Source organism: Bos mutus, chromosome 27 (genome assembly GCF_027580195.1).
Source record: "Bos mutus isolate GX-2022 chromosome 27, NWIPB_WYAK_1.1, whole genome shotgun sequence".
Taxonomy (NCBI): Eukaryota; Metazoa; Chordata; class Mammalia; order Artiodactyla; family Bovidae; genus Bos; species Bos mutus.
In genome coordinates this window covers 41654675-41674232 of record NC_091643.1, presented here as the reverse complement: position 1 = coordinate 41674232, position 19558 = coordinate 41654675, and the positions used below count along the sequence as shown (strand labels likewise).

Sequence of the window (19558 nt, the reverse complement as noted above, 5' to 3'; positions counted from 1 at the left end):
ATGGGGTCACAAAGACTCAGGCATGACTTACTGACTAAAAAACAACAAATTTAATAAGCAGCTGATTCCACCTTACATAAAGGAGACAGTATTTATAATTCACTCATGAAGTGGAACTCAGGAAAAAGGAGAATTTTGGAGTAAGCTGTGCTTCTGATTGAAAACAGTTCTCAAAGCCAGGGCCTTGCCTTAAGAACACAAACCCTTCCAACAAAAGAATGAGGAATTACTTAAAAAAACACCCTATGCATTTGCCATTTTATATGGTATTTCAAGTGATGATGATTAAGTGTCTAAAGAGATAAGTACTATCACTTCCCATCTTGGGATAAAGACACTTCAGACTCAGAGAGGTTAACTAATTTGCCCCAAGACATACAGCAAGTGAGGAAGAAGATTAGGGGCCCCGGACAGTCTGAGCCCACGGCCAGTCCAGATGGGAAAGAGGGTACATCTAGAGATCACTGCGAGTGCAAGTCACACAGTCAATTTTTCCTAAGGAAGAAGATTAAATTCTGAAATTCACTCATCAAGCTGAGACTTATCTCAATTTATACATGAATTATCTATTTCAAAAAATTGTTAGAAACCACCATGGCCATTACCACCTGCCAGATATCTTATATGCATCCTCTCAAATGGTCGCAATCACCCCAGCCAGGCTGGTAGAATTATTCCTCACTGATTGATGGGGGAATCTAGGCTCAGAGAGGTAGAGCAACTCACCCAAAGACACACAGCCATCACGCGGCAAGTGCCAAGACCTCAATTCAGGTCCGTCTGACTTCAGTGGTGATCCTCTCTCCAAGACGGAACGAGGAATTATCTTGATTGCGACACTATCCTAGTAGGAAGTTTGTTGTCATGTGTTTATTTTTATTTTTTGTTAATAATGGCCCATGTTAATACTCCTGTGTGTGTGTGTGCCAGTCACTCAGTTGTGTCCAACTCTATGTGACCCCATGGATTGTAGCCTGGTGGGCTCCTCTGTCCATAGGATTTTTCAGGTGAGAATACTGGAGTGGGTTGCCATTTCCTTCTTAAGGGAATCTTCCTGACCCAGGGATTGAACCCGAGTCTCCTGTGTCTCCTGCATTGCAGGCAAATTCTTTACCAGCTGAGCCATGTTAATATTATCAGTCTGTAGGTAAAACAATTGAAGTCGGGTTGAGTGCATTTGGAACCTACCAGAATAAAACAGCAAAGACATAGAACCAGGTGATTTGAGCCTCAAACACTCAATTATTAATATGCTGGGCTATTAAATGGTTTAAATTTCAGTATCTAACCAGGTTATCAATATGTTTGTCTTTTTAAACATAACTTCTCTATTATAACGTAGGCCTAAACAATTTTTTAATTTAATCAACAACAGCTTTGAGAAAATTCATACCCAGGAGCTATTATATAGATTTAATTTTTATATTCACCTCTACTAGTAATCTTGGTAATATTAAAGAGAGCCCTCTGATGAAGAGGTTTCTAATAATGCTGAAATGAGAGCTCTTTTGGCTGAGATGCCATTTTTCTAATCTTGCTACATTGGTTTTCACACACATTACTCCACTGCTCCTCTGTCAGATAACAGATACATCTTCTCCAGGGGAGATTTGCAAAGGTAAAGCTGTGATAGGATCACAGTTGCCCTTCTCTACACTCACTCTGTCCTAATATCTTTATATATGGCTCTTGCTGTCTATCAAATAATGTCTTACAGTGACTTTTTGCTTTTGGTAGTTAAACGTCTAGAATTAACAACATAAAGGAGGCAACTAGTATTTTTAGAAGCAGCACGTGTCCATGGAGTTGTTTCTATGAACCATAAGAATTTCTCTTAGAACCTGTTTTCAGCTTACACATAAAAATACTGCATAGTTCAAAACTGACTAATAAAACTCTGCAACTCTCAATAGCCCTGAGCAAAACGGTTGTTGACCCTTGTCAAATTGCTCAGCACCAACTGTCTAGTGAGCTTATGATTGAGAAGCCCATTTACATGCTCAACATAAACCCAGTTGCTCTTTAACTCATATTCTTGGAGAAAAAAATACCTACTAGAAAAAGTCAATGAATCACTACTTATTCCTAGCAAAGAATAGTTTAAATTAGTCTCAACATTTTCAGTTATTGCATATATACAAACATATATAAACTTTACATATACTTAATGTATGCAATATATTAACACATTCAATGTTTACACATATTAACATAGTAAATGGGGTTCCCTCATAGCTCAGTTGGTAAAGAATCCGCCTACAATGCAGGAGACCCCAGTTTGATTCCTGGGTCAGGAAGATCTGCTGGAAAAGGGATAGGCTACCCACTCCAGTATACTTGAGTGGGGCTCAGCTGGTAAAGAATCCCACCTCCCAGTGGGAGACCTGGGTTTGATTCTGGGTTGGGAAGATCCTGTGGAGAAGGAAAAGGCTACCCACTCCAGTATTCAGGCCTGGAGAATTCCATGGACAGTATAGTCCATGGGGTCACAAAGAGTCATAGTAAATGTTCAAAACTATTTCCCAAATACCCACTTATGCATGAATTCTTCTGTAATAATAAAAAATGAAAACTAACAAATGAAAAGTAGCCCAGCAAGAATATGTGTGTATGTATGTGTGTGTGTGTGTGTGCTTAGTCTCTCAGTTGTGTCTGACTTTTGGTGACTCATGGACTGCAGCCCACCAGGCTCCTCTGTCCATGGAATTCTCCAGGCAAGAATACTGGAGTGGGTTGCCATTCCCTTCTCCAAGGATCTTTTTGACCCAGGGACCGAACCCAGGTCTCCTGCATTGCAGATGGATTCTTTACCACTGAGCCACAAGGGAAGCCCAAGAATATGACAACCAAGAATTTAAACATTGCAAGTATATTCAATAGAGTAAAATATTTTAAAAAAAAACAACTAAAAAGTAGGTAATGCCTATTTTCAACTCATTTGCAGTTATATGATCAAGTTAATAAAACAAGCATGAATGTATCAAATAATTTTCTGAGTTAGAAATACAGTGTATTTCACACTCTACTTTGTTATTTTCTTATATTTGTGTAAGGTATCCACTTTGTTCCTTTTTCCTCATTTGCATCATTACCTAAAATTACCTTCTCTCAATTCTAAAATTCAAGTTCCCGGAAGAGCCAAGGTTCAACACTGCGAACTGGGCTCAGAACCTGGCTGAAGCTAAGTAATTGCTGGTGGGAGGGTGAGTTCTCCAAACCCGAAATGATGCTATTTTGTCAGTCACAGTTATTAGCTCCCTATGAGGACACTGTGTACTCTGGGGTAGCCTGGAGACAGAAAGCTGAATCAAATGGGTCTCTCTTCTCAAGGACTAATAATTAAAAATGTCATCTTGGGTAAAAGGGAGATGAAAGCTGCTGGAAACACTGGAAGCACTCCTGCTGAGAGAAGCCTCCTCTCACTAGAGATGAGCCCTGACGTTCCCCGGTGGAGACACAGGTCAGGGACCCCTCGCGGAGGGAATCACGCAAGCACGGAAGGGGGAAAGGGGGCGACGTGTGAGGGACAGGCATGGCCGTGGCACAGAGCAGAGGGGTGGCCACTGAGGGACTGACCTCACGGCCAAGGCCGGTCACAGGGCCCAGCAGACAGGAGTGAGCCCTGTCTATCCCCTGGCACTGGTCCTGGGGTTCCAGGAGCCTCACAGCTGCTCCCTCTCCCAGGAAGGCCCTTGCCATGCAGCACCAGCATCGCAGACCTGCAGACGTTTACACACCCTGCCGTCCTGCACTCGCCTCACCAAGAGCACAACAGGCCTGAATCCACAGGCAGGGCGAGAAGCAGAAGACACCAACAGAAGGCCTAACCACAGACTCGTGGGGCATTGGGGGGTTGGCCAAAATGTGGATGCAGAGCTCCTGGAATTCATGGATGATCCAGGGAAAGGAAGCTGGTGGGTCACAGTCAAGGGGCCCAGCGGGTTAGGAAGTGGGTGCCATGGAGGCAAGTGACCAGAAAGCGACTCAAGCACAGGAGAGTGAGGCGTGGGCATGTGGACAGACTGAATCTGGATCAGAGCAGCACCAGCAAGTGTGATCAAGCACCGGAGAGTGAGGCATGGGCACATGGACAGATTGAGTTTGAATCAGAACCAGCAACCTGAAAGATCCTTTGTTGGCTGTTGCCTTCTCTGCCACTGGGCTAGAATTCCATAAAACCTTTAAAGCTTAAATTAAATTCTTAAAAAAAAAAAAAGATAGCACGTACCTAAAACTATTAACAAGGGGCAAGTGTCCAACATGATACTAAAATGATCTAAACAGTCTATGCACTGGCTACCACTTTGGACATCCCCCAATTCCTGCACTTATTTAAGGAGCAGCTACATGCCTTCCACTTGGTCTGGAGGCTCGGGGTTCATGAGGCATCAGAAGATCCGTGCACTGCAGAGCTCCAACCCACGGGACAGACAGCAAAATGACTGCCAGGAGGAAGGCGGTTCACTGTGGACCAGGAATGTGTGCACAGAGCATCCACGATAAACCTGTTAAGCGGGAACTCCCCCCAGCCGCCAGGGAAAGAGGCAGAGGTGCTCTGCTCAGTGAGAACAGCGGGGGACCCCTGTGGCTGCGGCTGTTAGAGGCGCCACAGGGAATCCCTGCACTCCTTGCTCGGGGATGACGAAAATGGACAATGCTAGAGAGAGGCGTCGGAGAAGGCCATGGCACCCACTCCAGTGCTCCTGCCTGGAGAATCCCACGGATGGAGGAGCCTGGAGGGCTGCAGTCCATGGGGTCGCTAAGAGTCAGAGGACTGAACGACTTCACTTTCACTTTTCACTTTCATGCATTGGAGAAGGAAACGGCAACCCACTCCAGTGTTCTTGCCTGGAGAATCCCAGGGATGGGGGAGCCTGGTGGGCTGCCGTCTATGGGGTCGGACACGACTGAAGCGACTTAGCAGCAGCAGCAGCAGCAGAGAGAGGCGTGGAGCTTCAAGCTGAGAACCTTCAGGGAACTAGGTCCAGGTCCCCCTGACATGACAGCCACCAGACCAGCAGAAGGGAAAGCAAAAAATGAGGGACTCTGGAATGGGCAGGAGAGGAAGGTGGCCTTGAGTATGTACTGTGTATTTTTCTAGGAAATGAGGCCCATTAGAATCCTAGAGAGGTTGTTCCCAGGGGAGGAGTAGTGAGGGTTTCTGGGGTGGTGAACCTTGGGCACCACAGCAGCCAAGGCCACTGGAACTCACAGCTGCATCCCTGCCCAGGAATCACATCAAACAGGGTTGTGTCTGCTCCCCGGGGGCACCACATCCATGGTTAATGGTACCAGTCCTGCCCGCCCGCTTCAGTTTGGGAAAGCTCTGGAGGGCGTCCCTAGGATCAGCCAGCATTCCACACGGACCTGTGACCGGTTAAGCGGCTCCTTCTCTGCCTCCATCTCCTCCCTGAAAGTATCTCAAAGAGTCCCCCCAGTACACGCTCCCAAACAAGTCTGGCTCAGTCAGCATCCAGCACAAAGGGTAATTTGTCATGGATTTAAATCAGGTCCTTGAAAACATTTTAAAATCCACATTAGGTACAAGACCATATCTACTGTGGACAAGGGCAACACACATCATAAAACCTTGATGGGTTCATCTTGGATTTTGCACAAAATTAAAACACAAAGCTAGTTTTAGGTGAACCATAGAGAAGGCTGAGCACCGAAGAACTGATGCTTTCAAACTGTGGTGCTGGAAAAGACTCTTGAGAATCCCTTGGGGGTTATGATGCAGGGAGATCATACCAGTCAGTCTGAATAGTCACTGGAAGGACTGGCGCTGGAGCCTAATCTCTATTACTTTGGCCACCTGACACAAAGAGCCAACTCATTAGAAAAGACCCTGATGCTGGGAAGGATTGAAGGCAGGAGAAGAAGGGGGCAACAGAAGATGACACGATTGGTTGGCATCCCTGACTCAATGGACACGAGTTTGAGCAAAGTCACAGAGATAGTGAAGGACAGAGAAGCCTGGAGTGTTGCAGTCCAAGGGGTTGCAGAGAGTCAAACACAACTTGCTGGCTGAACAACAACAACCTTGTGTTTAGGGTTTAGGCATCACTCTTAGCCTCACAGGCACAGTCCTGCCTGACCTTGTCTGAGTATCAGCTTCAGGCTACAAGGCCAGGGCCACGGGCTAATGTTACATATGGACCGGCGGGCTCTCCTCTGTTCAGTGGTCACACACTGCACCTCTACATCCACTTGGGCCCCTTTGAAATGTGTGATTTCTCACACAAGGGGCTACAAAGGGTCTGTCTTATCAGTCAGAGTGAACCCAATCATTCAAGTAGAGTGAGTGTGTTGATCAGGGTTCTTCAGAGAAACAGAACCAACAGGATATTTCTATCTTTATCTCCATTGCTATGTCCATATCCAGCTCCAATTCTATATCTGTCTACCCATTTACTATCAAAATGAATTTATTATAAGGAATCAGCTTACATGTTTACAGCAACTGAAGTGTCCAGACCCAAGACAGCCAATGATGTAAGTCCCAGTCCAAATCAGGGTCCAAAGGCAGGAGATGCCAGTGTCCCAGTTCAAAGACAGATGGACAGAGGGAGCAGCTTTTCTTCCTTCAGCCTGTCCTTCAATTCAGACCTTTAACTGATTTGATGAGGCCCATCCACACTGGGGAGGGTGACCTGCTTTACTCAGTCCACCAATTCAAATGTTGACTTCATCCAGAAACACCCCTACAGACACACCCAGAACAATGTCTGCTGGAACATGTGGGTACTCTGGGATCAGCCATCACAAAAGTAACAGCACAACTGTTCAAAGCTTGGACAACCTCTGCTCTGTAGCAATTCTGTTCACCAGGAATGGTGCAGAGAACAGCTCTCTGAACTAGGTCATGTTCCTTTCTGGTAAACTCATCACAGACCCCTGGGATTATGGGGTACAGACCGAGGTGCCGACACAAATCTTCACCCCTCAGCAATGTGTCCACAGGGCCTGGGACACAGCTCTGTCTCTGAAACAGCAACAGTGAGCTCTATTTTCACAGAAACAATTCTAAAATAGCCGAAACAAGCCTCAAATAGGTCTTGTTTTACCACACAGCGGCACATCACAGGGGACATTTCCTTTCATTTACCCCCTGCTAAAATTCAAATAGCTATGGCAAATTACATAAAACATGATTTGTGGAAATCAGTTCATCAACACATGTAATGAACTCTAACCAAACATTATTTTTGTGACAAAAAAATGATACAGAATTAACCCGCTTAACTGGAGACAGTGAAGCCATAAAAATACAGGGCTGCCAGCACTGGAAACTCATGACTGAACAAATATGCAGGTACTTTGCTTGTTTCCTGTCCACCTTCCTCAGTGCTGGAGAGACTGTGGTCGTGGGAAGCCCACCCCTGAACTGATATTTTGTTTTCCTTTCTCCTCTAGTGAATAAAAACGATCTGCTGTAGCATACAAAGTATGCTGTTTTAAATGTATAAAATGTTAAACTCTATTTCATTACTATATTTTGACAAAAATTCTTCTGTATTATTAAATTAAATTTAACATTGATTTACAAAATTATTTATACTCAGCATTTACCTTTGTAATTTATGATAGAAATTTTGAAATATAAAGTAGAAAAACTATGCACTAAGCCAGTTAACTTTCCATATATATTGTTCTGCTACTCACTATATATATATATATATATATATATATATATATATATATGTATGTATGTATTAGAATTAGCATTAGTCGCTCAGTCATGTCTGATTCTTTGTGACCCCATGGACTACAGCTCTCCAGGTTCTTCTGTGCATGGGATTCTCCAGGAAAGAATACTGGAGTGGGTAGCCATTCCCTTCTCCAGGGGATCTACCCAACTCAGGGATAAAATCCAGGTCACCTGCAGTGCAGGCAGATTCTTTACTATCTCAGCCACCAGGGTAGCCCATATATATTAACTATACATATATGTGAATTCCCTGGGGAAGGGAACATCGACCCACTCTAAGTATTCTGGCCTGGAGAATTCCTTGGGGTCTCAAAGAGTTGGATATCAATGAGTGATTTTCACTGTGAATTACATATATGAATTATGTATGATTTATGTATTTATGAATTATATTTGTATAAATTATACAAAATTATATAATATATAATGATTATATATTCAGTTCAGTTCAGCCGCTCAGTCAAGTCCGACTTTTTGTGACCCCATGGAATGCAGCACGCCCATCTTCCCAGTCCAACACCAACTCCCGAAGCTTGCTTAAACTCATGTCCGTTGAGTCGGTGATGCCATCCAACCATCTCATCCTCTGTTGGCCCCTTCTCCTCCTGCCTTCAATCTTCCCCAGCATCAGGGTCTTTTACAATGAGTCAGTTCTTTGGATCAGGTGGCTAAAGTGTTGGAGTTTCAGCTTCAGCATCAGTCCTTCCAATGAATATTCAGGACTGATTTCCTTTAGGATAGACTGGTAGGATCTCCCTGAAGTCCAAGGGACTCTCAAGAGTCTTCTCCAACACCACAGTTTGAAAGCATCTATTCTTTGGTGCTCAGCTTTCTTTATAGTCCAGCTCTCACATCCATACATGACTACTTGAAAACCATAGCTTTGACTAGGTAGACTTTTGTTGGCAAAGAAAAGTCTCTGCTTTTTAATATGCTGTCTAGGTTGCTCATAGCTTTTCTTCCAAGGAGCAAGCGTCTTTTAATTTCATGGGTGCAGTCACCATCAGCAGTGATTTTGGAGCCTCCCAAAATAAAGTCTCTTACTGTTTCCACTGTTTCCCCATCTATTTGCCATGAAGTGATGGGACCAGATGCCATGATCTTAGTTTTCCAAATGTTGAGTTTTAAGCCAACTTTTTCACTCTCCTCTCTCACTTTCATCAAAAGGCTCTTTAGTTCTTCTTCACTTTCTGTCATAAGGGTGGTGTTATCTGAAGTTTTTGATATTTCTCCTGGCAATCTTGATTCCAGCTTGTGCTTCTTCCAGCCCAGCGTTTCTCATGATGTATTCTGCATAGAAGTTAAATAAGCAGGACAACAATATACAGCCTTGACATACTTCTTTCCCTATTTGGAACCAGTCTGTTTCCATGTCCAGTTCTAACTGTTGCTTTTTGATCTGCATACATATTTCTCAGGAGGCAGGTCAGGTGGTCTGGTATTTCCATCTCTTGAAGAATTTTCCACAGTTTATTGTGATCCAGCCAAAGGCTTTGGCATAGTCAATAAAGCAGAAGTAGATGTTTTTCTGGAACTCTTATGGTTTTTCGATGATCCAGTGGATGTTGGCAATTTGATCTCTGGTTCTTCTGCCTTTTCTAAATCCAGCTTGAACATCTGGAAGTTCATGGTTCATGTACTGTTGAAACCTGGCTTGGAGAATTTTGAGAATTACTCTACTAGCGTGTGAGATGAGTACAATTGTGCAGTAGTTTGAGCATTCTTTGGCATTGCCTTTCCCTGGGGTTGGAATAAAAACTGACCTTTTCCAGTCCTGTGGCCACTGCTGAGTTTTCCAAATTTGCTGGCATATTGAGTGCAGCACTTTCACAGCATCATCTTTTAGGATTTGAAATAGCTCAACTGGAATTCCATCACCTACACTAGCTTTGTACATAGTGATGCTTTCTAAGGCCCGATTGACTTCACATTCCAGGATGTCTGGCTCTAGGTGAGTGATCACGCCATCGTGGTTATCTGGGTCATGAAGATCTTTTCTGTATAGTTCTTCTGTGTATTCTTGCCACCTCTTATTAATATCTTCTGCTTCTGTTAGGTCCATAACATTTCTGTCTATAATTGTGCCCAAGTTTGCATGAAATGTTCCTTCGGTATCTCTAATTTTCTTGAAAAATTTTCTTGAAAATTAGTTATGTATTATATATACATAATAAGTTTTGTAGTATAATGGATGGGTAATGCTGCTTGCACAGCTGTATTATAATTATTTGTACCATATTTTTTCCTTTTTGGTTTTTTAATTGATTACTTTGAACTAAATATTTTCATATGCAAAAAATTTTTAAACAACAAACCTCATCTCTCTTAGTTTGCCTTCTCAGACACCTGAAATACCTCCCTAAAGAGTTATTGCTTTTTAAACTTTGCATAATATTTTGCCAATACTTTTCTTAATTATCAGAATATTCTCTCTCTCCATATACACACACCTATATATACAGATGTGTGTGTGTGTGTGTGTGCACGCACATGTGTTTAGTCACTCAGTCTTGTCCAACTTCAACTCCATGGACTGTAGACCATCAAGCATCTCTGTCCATGGGATTCTCCAGGCAAGAATACTGGAGTGGGTTGCCATTTCCTTCTCCAGGGAATCTTTCTGATCCAGGGATCCAGAACTAGTCTCCTGCTTGGTGGGCAGACTCTTTACCACTGAGCCACATGGGAAGCCCAGTGAAACTAGTATCATTATTATTTTCTCCCTTATTTTTTTAAAAAGAGGAATGTGACACACAGGAGGTTAGATAACTCACTCTAAGTTGCACAGCTGAGTGACAGAGTGAGGGCCTGGGTAGTCTGGCTTCAGAGCCTACATCCTGAACCATTACAATAAATGTTACTTACACATACTGTTAAAACCTAGAAAGTGAAACACATGTAAGGATTAGTGGTATATATTTTCTGATCATATAATAGACAACTACATTTTCAGTCAAATAATGTGATTATTTATATATTTGATTGGAGAAGGAAATGGCAACCCACTCCAGTATTCTTGCCTGGGAAATTCCATGGACAGAGGAACCGGGCAGGCTACAGTCCCTGGGGTCACAAGAGTCAGACACAACTTAGTGATTAAATCACCACCATATATTTGATGATCACCTGTACAAAATGTTTTTATTTTATTGCCAATTTCTAGCTTGATATAGCACTCTGGAAATAATAGTTTCAAGGCCATCTTTTTTTTTTTAAGTTAATTAAGTTGTTGATTCTACTTTATTTTTAATTGAAGCATAGTTGACATAATGTCATGTTACTTTAGGTGTACAGCACAGTGAGCATAAACTGACTATACATATATATATATAGTTTATATATATGTGCATATATATAAATATATACATAAGCAGATGCTTGTTGGTTATCTATTTTATGTCAATATATACTAGTACTAGAATATCAGAGAAGGCAATGGCACCCCACTCCAGTACTCTTGCCTGGAAAATCCCATGGACAGAGGAGCCTGGAAGGCTGCAGTCCATGAGGTCACTGAGGGTCGGACACTACTGAGCGACTTCACTTTCACATTTTACTTTCATGCATTGGAGAAGGAAATGGCAACCCACCCCAGTGTTCTTGCCTGGAGAATCCCAGGGACAGGGAAGCCTGGGGGCTGCCATCTATGGGGTCGCACAGAGTCGGACATGACTGAAGTGACTTTGTAGCTTACTAGTATATATACATGTAATCCCAAACTCCTAATTTATCTGTTCTACCCCCTTTCCCTTTTGGTAACCACAAGTGTGTTTTCTGTGTCTATGAATCTAGTTTTTTTTATAAATAAGTTTATTTGTAACTTTTATTTTTATATTTTTTTAGATTCCAAGTATAGGTGATATCATATAATATTTGTCTTTCTCTATCTGGCTTACTTCACTTAGTATGATCTTCTCTATATGATGCCTTTCTTTTGATATATGATATTCTCTCAATTTTTAAAATCCTCAAATCTTACCTTATCTCTCTGTTTTAATTATCTTATAAACTGCAGAATATTGCTCTGTCAAAAATTAATAAGTGGCCTTGGACTGGCTCTCTCACGAGGACTGATAGCCATCCACTTTTTCACCACATCTGAGGCTGTAGCTATTAACCGCCTATCAGGGCTGTTAGCAGAGTACTAATTAGGACTGAATGTGATTCTAACTTATGCTGTATGGTCATCAAACTGAATCATGATGCCTGGAGGAATATTCAATTATAATTGAGAACACTTATATTCGTTAATGTTCAAAGATCCTCAATTTGGGGATGACGCTCCTCTCTCAAGTCTTTATCCTAGTCTTTATGGCACCTGCCTTAGAACTGTTGGGTGTAATTCACAGTCACTTGCTGTTGGGGAGTGTCTGGTATTTGACAGATGTGTTTAGATTCTACCAGAGGCAGGAGCAAGCACAGGTCAGGTGGAAAGGATTCTACCTCGGCACACTTTCTTAAATAATGCAGTCACGTAGAAGTTCAATTAAAGGTCAACTCTAAATCCCCAAATGTCAGGACATCTTTAGCAATCTTCTGTTCATTCTAGCCCTCACCTTCACACAGGCTGCAAATACCCTTTGGGAGCATTTCTCATTAAAAAGAGTCAGGGCGTCCCCCTCATAGCCATGCTTCCAGCAAGGAGGAATCTTCATTCTGTGTGGATAAGGACACTCCTGTAGGGGCCTCTAGTCACCACAGGACTTTTCAGCATGGTCACTCTCCTTCATCTCACATGGAAAGGGTGTAGACATTGGGAAATGATTTTAATTACCTGCCCCTTTGACTTCTTGAACAATAAGTACTAGCTGCTTTTTTTCAGCTGCTGAATACCCAGCAGTAAGCACTTAGAAGACAAGAGCACACTGCTTCTTTGCTTAAATTCACAAAATAAAATGCAATAAAACAAACTCCCAGCTCTCCAGATTGTTATTTCTCATTTACACATATGTATGCATACATTTGTGTTGTCAAAGACTTCAATAAACTCCAAATGGATTAAAGATCTAAAAGTAAGACCAGAAACTATAAAACTCCTAGAGAACATAGGCAAAACACTCTCCGACATAAATCACAGCAGGATCCTCTATGACCCACCTCCCAGAATATTGGAAATAAAAGCAAAAATAAACAAATGGGACCTAATTAAAATTAAAAGCTTCTGCACAACAAAGGAAACTCTAAGCAAGGTGAAAAGACAGCCTTCAGAATGGGAGAAAATAATAGCAAATGAAGCAACTGACAACTAATCTCAAAAATATACAAGCAACTCCTGTAGCTCAACTCCAGAAAAATAAACGACCCAATCAAAAAGTGGGCCAAAGAACTAAATAGACATTTCTCCAAAGAAGACATACAGATGGCTAACAAACACATGAAAAGATGCTCAACATCACTCATTATCAGAGAAATGCAAATCAAAACCACAATGAGGTACCATTTCATGCCAGTCAGAATGGCTGCGATCCAAAAGTCTACAATCAATAAATGCTGGAGAGGTTGTGGAGAAAAGGGAACCCTCTTACACTGTTGGTGGGAATGCAAACTAGTACAGCCACTATGGAGAACAGTGTGGAGATTCCTTAAAAAAAACTGGGAATAGGACTGCCTTATGACCCATCAATCCCACTGCTGGGCATACACACCGAGGAAACCAGAATTGAAAGAGACATGTGTACCCCAATGTTCATCGCAGCACTGTTTATAATATCCAGGACATGGAAGCAACCTAGATGTCCATCAGCAGATGAATGGATAAGAAAGCTGTGGTACATATACACAATGGAATATTACTCAGCCATTAAAAAGAATACATTTGAATCAGTTCTAATGAGGTGGATTAAACTGGAGCCTATTATACAGAGTGAAGTAAGCCAGAAAGAAAAATACCAATACAGTATGCTAATGCATATATATGGAATTTAGAAAGATGGTAATGATAACCCTGTATGCGAGACAGCAAAAGAGACATAGATGTATAGAACAGTCTTTTGGACTATGTGGGAGAGGGAGAGGGTGGGATGATTTGGAAGAATGGCATTGAAACATGTATAATATATAGGGACGAGTCGCCAGTCCAGGTTTGATGCATGATACTGGATGCTTGGGGCTGTTGCACTGGGACGACCCAGAGGGATGGTATGGGGAGGGAGGTGGGAGGGGGGTTTGGGATGGGGAACATGTGTACACCTGTGGTGGATTCATGTTGATGTATGGCAAAACCAATACAATATTGTAAAGTAATTAACATCCAATTAAAATAAATAATTTATATTTAAAAAAATTAAAAATAAAATTAAAAAAATTTTTTCAATGAACTCTGTTATCAGTGGAGCCAGTAAGATGTTTAAAAACTGTATCAAAAAACTAATACAATTATGTAAAGTTTAAAAATAAAATAAAATTAGAAAAAAAAATTCAAAAAAAAAAAAAAGAATTCAAAGAAAATGTACATATAGATAATTAGCAATACTGAAACAAAACTGCTAATAGATGCAAAAGTCTTCAATATTCACAATTGAATCTCCCCCATGCCAATTTTCTACTTTTTTCTGAAAATAACTTACAAATTCTTTCTTTATATGGGTCCCCTAACAGTAAAATAATCCAAATAAAATAACCACTATTTCTACTTTATTACAGTTCTGTAAAATTTGTTATTTCCTTAGAATTTTGAAACTTATGGGAAATATCTAAAGTTTTTAAAGTTTAAATAGTTATGTGGGACAATGTTTTATTCTGAATACTTACATTTTCTTAGATTATGGTTTATAATAAGCAGTTTCCTTCAAATAGTAGATCTTTTCGGTGTCAGTAAAAATTGTATGTTTAAGATGCAATTTCCTGGTAATTTTGATCAACTATCAGTGCCAAGGTATTTGCAGGAGAGTATAAAACAATCCTGAAAAGGCTTCTCATGACTATAACTTGAATTCAAGATGAGAATGGGTTCTTTTCAAACTCACTGAAAACGACTTCAAATCAGTCATGGTTTTTGAAAGTATGTCAGTATATTCAAGGGCTTCCCTGGTGGTTAGACAGTAAAGAATCTGCCTGCAATGCAGGAGATCCAGGTTTGACCTCTGGGTCTTAATAATCCTCTGGAGAAGGGAATGGAACTCACTCCAGTATTCTTGCCTGGAAAATCCCATTGACAGAGAAGCTTGGTGGGCTACAGTCCCATGGGGTTGTGTAGAGTTGGACACGACTGAGTGACTTTCACTCACTCACTCACAGTATATGTAAATAGCAGCTTAGATATATATTTTAAGTTTTATAAATAAGTTGTTTTATATAATAGTTTATAAAACATTATTAATATTAGTAAGGTCACCACATCATTTCTGGGGACACATTTCATTATTTCTTTTAGTCAAATACACGAAGGATCTAAGCTGAAGATACAAGCAGTACATCCATCACTGCTTTGATTTTGCATAATCGCAAAGGAAGAATTTAATATGTCCATGAGCCTTCTTAAATGTTTATTTCTTGAGTTAAAATGATGTAATTACTGATACAGAGAACATGAAAGGAAGGCTCTTACAGTTGAATGGGCTGTGTGTTCCTGTGTGTATCTTTTTGCCAGTTAAAACAGATGTGCTTCCCGACAGCTATGCCTTGAGGTTGGAATATCATGAAGATCATTTCTGCTCTTCCTCTTCTGGTCTTGGATCCCCTTCTAATTTGTCTCACTCTCAGTTCTTTACCATTTCTAGCAATCAAGAGCCGACCCATGGATCCTGGGATGCCCCGAGACACATGCTGAGGGCTGGCTGGCTGCCACATCGTCACCTTTAGAACCAAAGTGCATGAGAAGGGAGTTACATGGACTAAACCTCTGAGAACCTGAAATCGGAAGGCAGCTTGCTGCTTTTGTTTTTTGAAGGGTGGCAGTGAGAAAAGATTTTTGTTTTCTTTCTTCTGTTTTTGGTGGGAATAAGGAAGAGATAATTTAGTTTTTAAAGATATTGTCATTGGATAAAGATTTTCCTGTGAGTCTAGAACTGTTTGTGAATGTCTAACAGAAGGAAATATCACTTATTTCCCAGAAGATATTGTAGGACACTTGAGAAAAAGCAGGGCTGAGCTGAGGCTGACAATATAGATGGGGTGGCCCAGGGGTTAAGAATTCACTTTGCAATGCAGGGGCCTGCTCAGAGAACGAAGATCCCACATGGTGTGGAGGACCTAAGCCTCGAGCCACAAACTACTGAAGCCCATGTGCTCTAGGACCCGCGTGACACCACTACTGCAGCTGGTGCACCACAGATGGAGAGTCCACGCTCTGCAGAACAGGTCCCACGTGCCCCAACTAGGATCTGACGCACAGAAATACAGATGTGTTCCCTAGGACATCCAGATGAGAGAATGTAGGTGGAACAGTGAGATAGTTTACACCCAGAGCACAGGGCCCCGGGTCACCTGCACAGTAGCTACTTTACTACAGCAACTCTCAGCATCCCACAACTCAGGGATGAAGCCAACTTCCCCAAAGGAACCTTCCTTTCTTCAGAGCAAGCACAGTCATAACTCTCAAAGCAAGGTTGTTAGTAGATTCTCCCCAACTCTGTCAAGATTTCCCTGTGTTCCATTAAAAAACCCACACATTTATACATGAGGATGCATATAATAGGCTTCATTGAATCAATGCTGTTGAAATCCATACTCTGTTCTAAATGTTCCCCTTAGGTATAACCATGACAGCTTCCTCCCAGGAAGAGAGAAAATGCCAAGATCTACAAGTACGGACAATTTCATTGCTTGCATGTGATTCTTAATGTCACTCTCCATTTTGTGACCATAATGGCCAGCCAAGCTCTTAAACATTTCCTGCTTGCTAAAAAGAGCTCTAAATAAAACTATAACTAAGGAAGTCGCAAATAAGTCCCTATTTTTAAACATTGTTCTCACTTATCGCTTTCATTTATATCTGAAACGTAGAGAATGACAGTGGCCCTCTGCGCAAAAGAGGGTTTTAGTGTGTTCGGATCTTACCTTGGTAAATGGCTTTAAATCCAGGCGAGGCTATGCTGTCATCAGACTGTAGGTGCAGCCACATCTGGTTGCTCATACTCACGATGAGGTCGGGAACACTGGATCCAGTGAGTCTGCAGAGACAAGAAACGCCAAAACCATGGTTTAATGTACCAAATAGCTCCACTTTTACCTTGATGGGGCTGGGTTGGGTGTCCTTCTACTTAAACAGGCAAGCCATATACATATAAGACCCTCCTTCAAAGAATCTATAGCCATTTGTAATTTATATTCATAATCACAATATCATTGACCTTTTACAGTAATGATTCTATATTATAACTGCAAACTTGTATCTTTGACTTTAAAAGTCGACATATGGTGACTGACACTTCTGTGTATCTGGCACTGAAAGTTTCTTTTATTGTTGTTTAGTTGTTCAGTTGTGTCCGACTCTTTGCAACCCCATGGATTGCAGCACGCCAGGCCTCCCTGTCTAACATCTCCCAGAGTTGACTCTAACTTATGTCCATTGAGTTGATGATGCCATCTAACCATCTTATCCTCTGTCATCCCCTTCTCTTCCTGCCTTCAATCTGTCCCAGCATCAGGGTCTTTCCAATGAGTCAGCTCTTCACATCAAGTGGTCAAAGTATTGGAGTTTCAGCTCCAGCATCAGTCCTTCCAATGAATATTCAGGATTGATTTCCTTTAAGATTGACTGGTCTGATCTCCTTGCAGTCCAAGGGACTCTTAAGAGTCTTCTTCAACACGACAGTTTGAAAGCATCAGTTCTTCAATGCTCAGCCTTCTTTATGATCCAACTCTCACATCCGTACATGACTACTGTAAAAACCATAACTTTTACTATATGGACCTTTGTTGGCAAAGTCATGTTGGCTTTTTAACATGCTGTCTAGGTTAGTCATAGCTTTTCTTCCAAGAAACAAATGTCTTTTAATTTCATGGCTGCAGTCACCATCTGCAGTGATTTTGGAGCCTAAGAAAATAAAGTCTGTTACTGTTTCCATTGTTTCTCCATCCATTTGCCTTGAAGTGATGGCCCAGATGCCATGATCTTAATTCTTTAAATGCTGAGTTTTAGGGCAGTTTTTTCACTCTCCTCTTTCACTTTTATCAAGAGGTTCTTTAGCTCCTCTTCACTTTCTGCCACATGGGGGGTGTCACTCTGCATATGTGAGGTTATTGTTATTTCTCCTGGCAATCTTGATTCCAGCTTGTACTTCATCCAGCCCGGCATTTCATGTGATATACTCTGCAAAGAGTCTGACGTGACTGAGTGACAAAGCACACACATACACACATAATCTGCATATAAGTTAAATAAGCAGGGTGACAATATACAGCCTTGATGTACTCCTTTCTCAATTTGGAACCAGTCTGTTGCCACATGTCCAGTCTAACTGTTGATTCTTGACCTGCACGCAGGTTTCTCAGGAAACAGGTCAGGTGGTCTGGTATTCCCATCTCTTGAAGAATTTTCCAGTTTGTTGTGATCCACACAGTCAAAGGCTTTAGCACAGTCAAGGAATCAGAAGTAGATGTTTTCCTGAAATTCTTTTGCTTTTTCTATGATCCAGGGAATGTTGGCAATTTGATTGCTGGTTCCTCTGCCTTTTCTAAATCTAGCTTGAACATCTAGAAGTTCTCGGTTCACGTACTGTTGAAGTCTGACTTGGAAAATTTTGAGCATTACTTTGCTAGTGTGTGAGATAAGTGAAATTGTGCAGTAGTTTGAACATTCTTTTTCATTGGCCTTCTTTGGGATTACAATGAAAACTGACCTTTTCCAGTCCTGTGGCCACTTCTGAGTTTTCCAAATTTGCTGGCATATTGGCTACAGTACTTTAACAGCATCATCTTTTAAGAATTTGAAATAACTCAGCTGGAATTCCTCACCTCCACTAGCTTTGTTCATAGTAATGCTTCCTAAAGCCCACTTGATTTCACATTCCAGGATGTCTGGCTCTAGGTGAGTGATCACACCATTGTGGTTATGTGGGTCATTAAGATCTCTTTTGTAGAGCCTTTCTGTGTATTCTTACCACCTCTTCTTAATATTGTCTGCTTCTGTTAGCTCCATACCATTTCTGTCCTTTATTGTGCCCATCTTTGCATGAAATGTTCCCTTGGTATCTCTAATTTTGTTGAAGAGATCTCTAGTCTTTCCCATTTTGTTGTTTTCCTCTATTTCTGTGCATTGTTTACTTAGGAAGGCTTTCTTATTTCTTCTTGCTATTCTTTGGAACTCTGCATTCAAATGGGTGTATCTTTCCTTTTCTCCTTTGCCTTTCTCTTCTCTTCTTTTCTCAGCTATTAGTAAGCCCTCCTCAGACAACCACTTTGCCTTTTGCATTTCTTTTTCTTGGTAATGGTTTTGATCACTGCTTCCTGTACAAGTCTCTGGGTGCAGAATTGTCCATGCTCAAATGGGGGAAGCACTGGACAAACTGGGAGGTTTGGTCACCCTCTGTGGTGGACAGAAGTCCCTTCCTGCTGGATGAGGGACAACATCACACCACGAACATGGAAGCTTGTCTAAGCCAAGAAAATTCTGTTCATTCACACAATGCATGGCTTGCACAGTCTGGAATTTTTATGTACCTTTACCACAAAATGCCTTTAAAAATTATACCTGAGGATGGACTCTTCTTGAGCGCTAAAGATAAATACCAAGCCATGGAATGACAGGGAGGAAACATGAACACACTGACTAAGTGACAAAAACCCATCTGAAAAGGCTGCATACAGTAGGAATCCAACTCTAGGACTTTCTGGAAAAGGCAAAACTATGAAGACAGTTAAAAAAAAAAATTCAGTCGTTGCCAGGGGTTGGGAAGTGGGAGGGAT

At 41.4% G+C, this 19558-nt stretch overlaps 1 protein-coding gene across 1 annotated transcript in view; it reads right to left on the bottom strand.

Moving 5' to 3' along the window:
- The window catches only part of CSMD1 (CUB and Sushi multiple domains 1), a 1688220-nt gene that overhangs the window by 449539 nt on the left and 1219123 nt on the right, over nucleotides 1-19558 (bottom strand). Inside the window, exon 11 of the mRNA XM_070364228.1 lies at nucleotides 16709-16821. Coding sequence (XP_070220329.1) covers nucleotides 16709-16821 — 113 coding nt within the window. The remainder of the gene's footprint in view (nucleotides 1-16708; nucleotides 16822-19558) is intronic.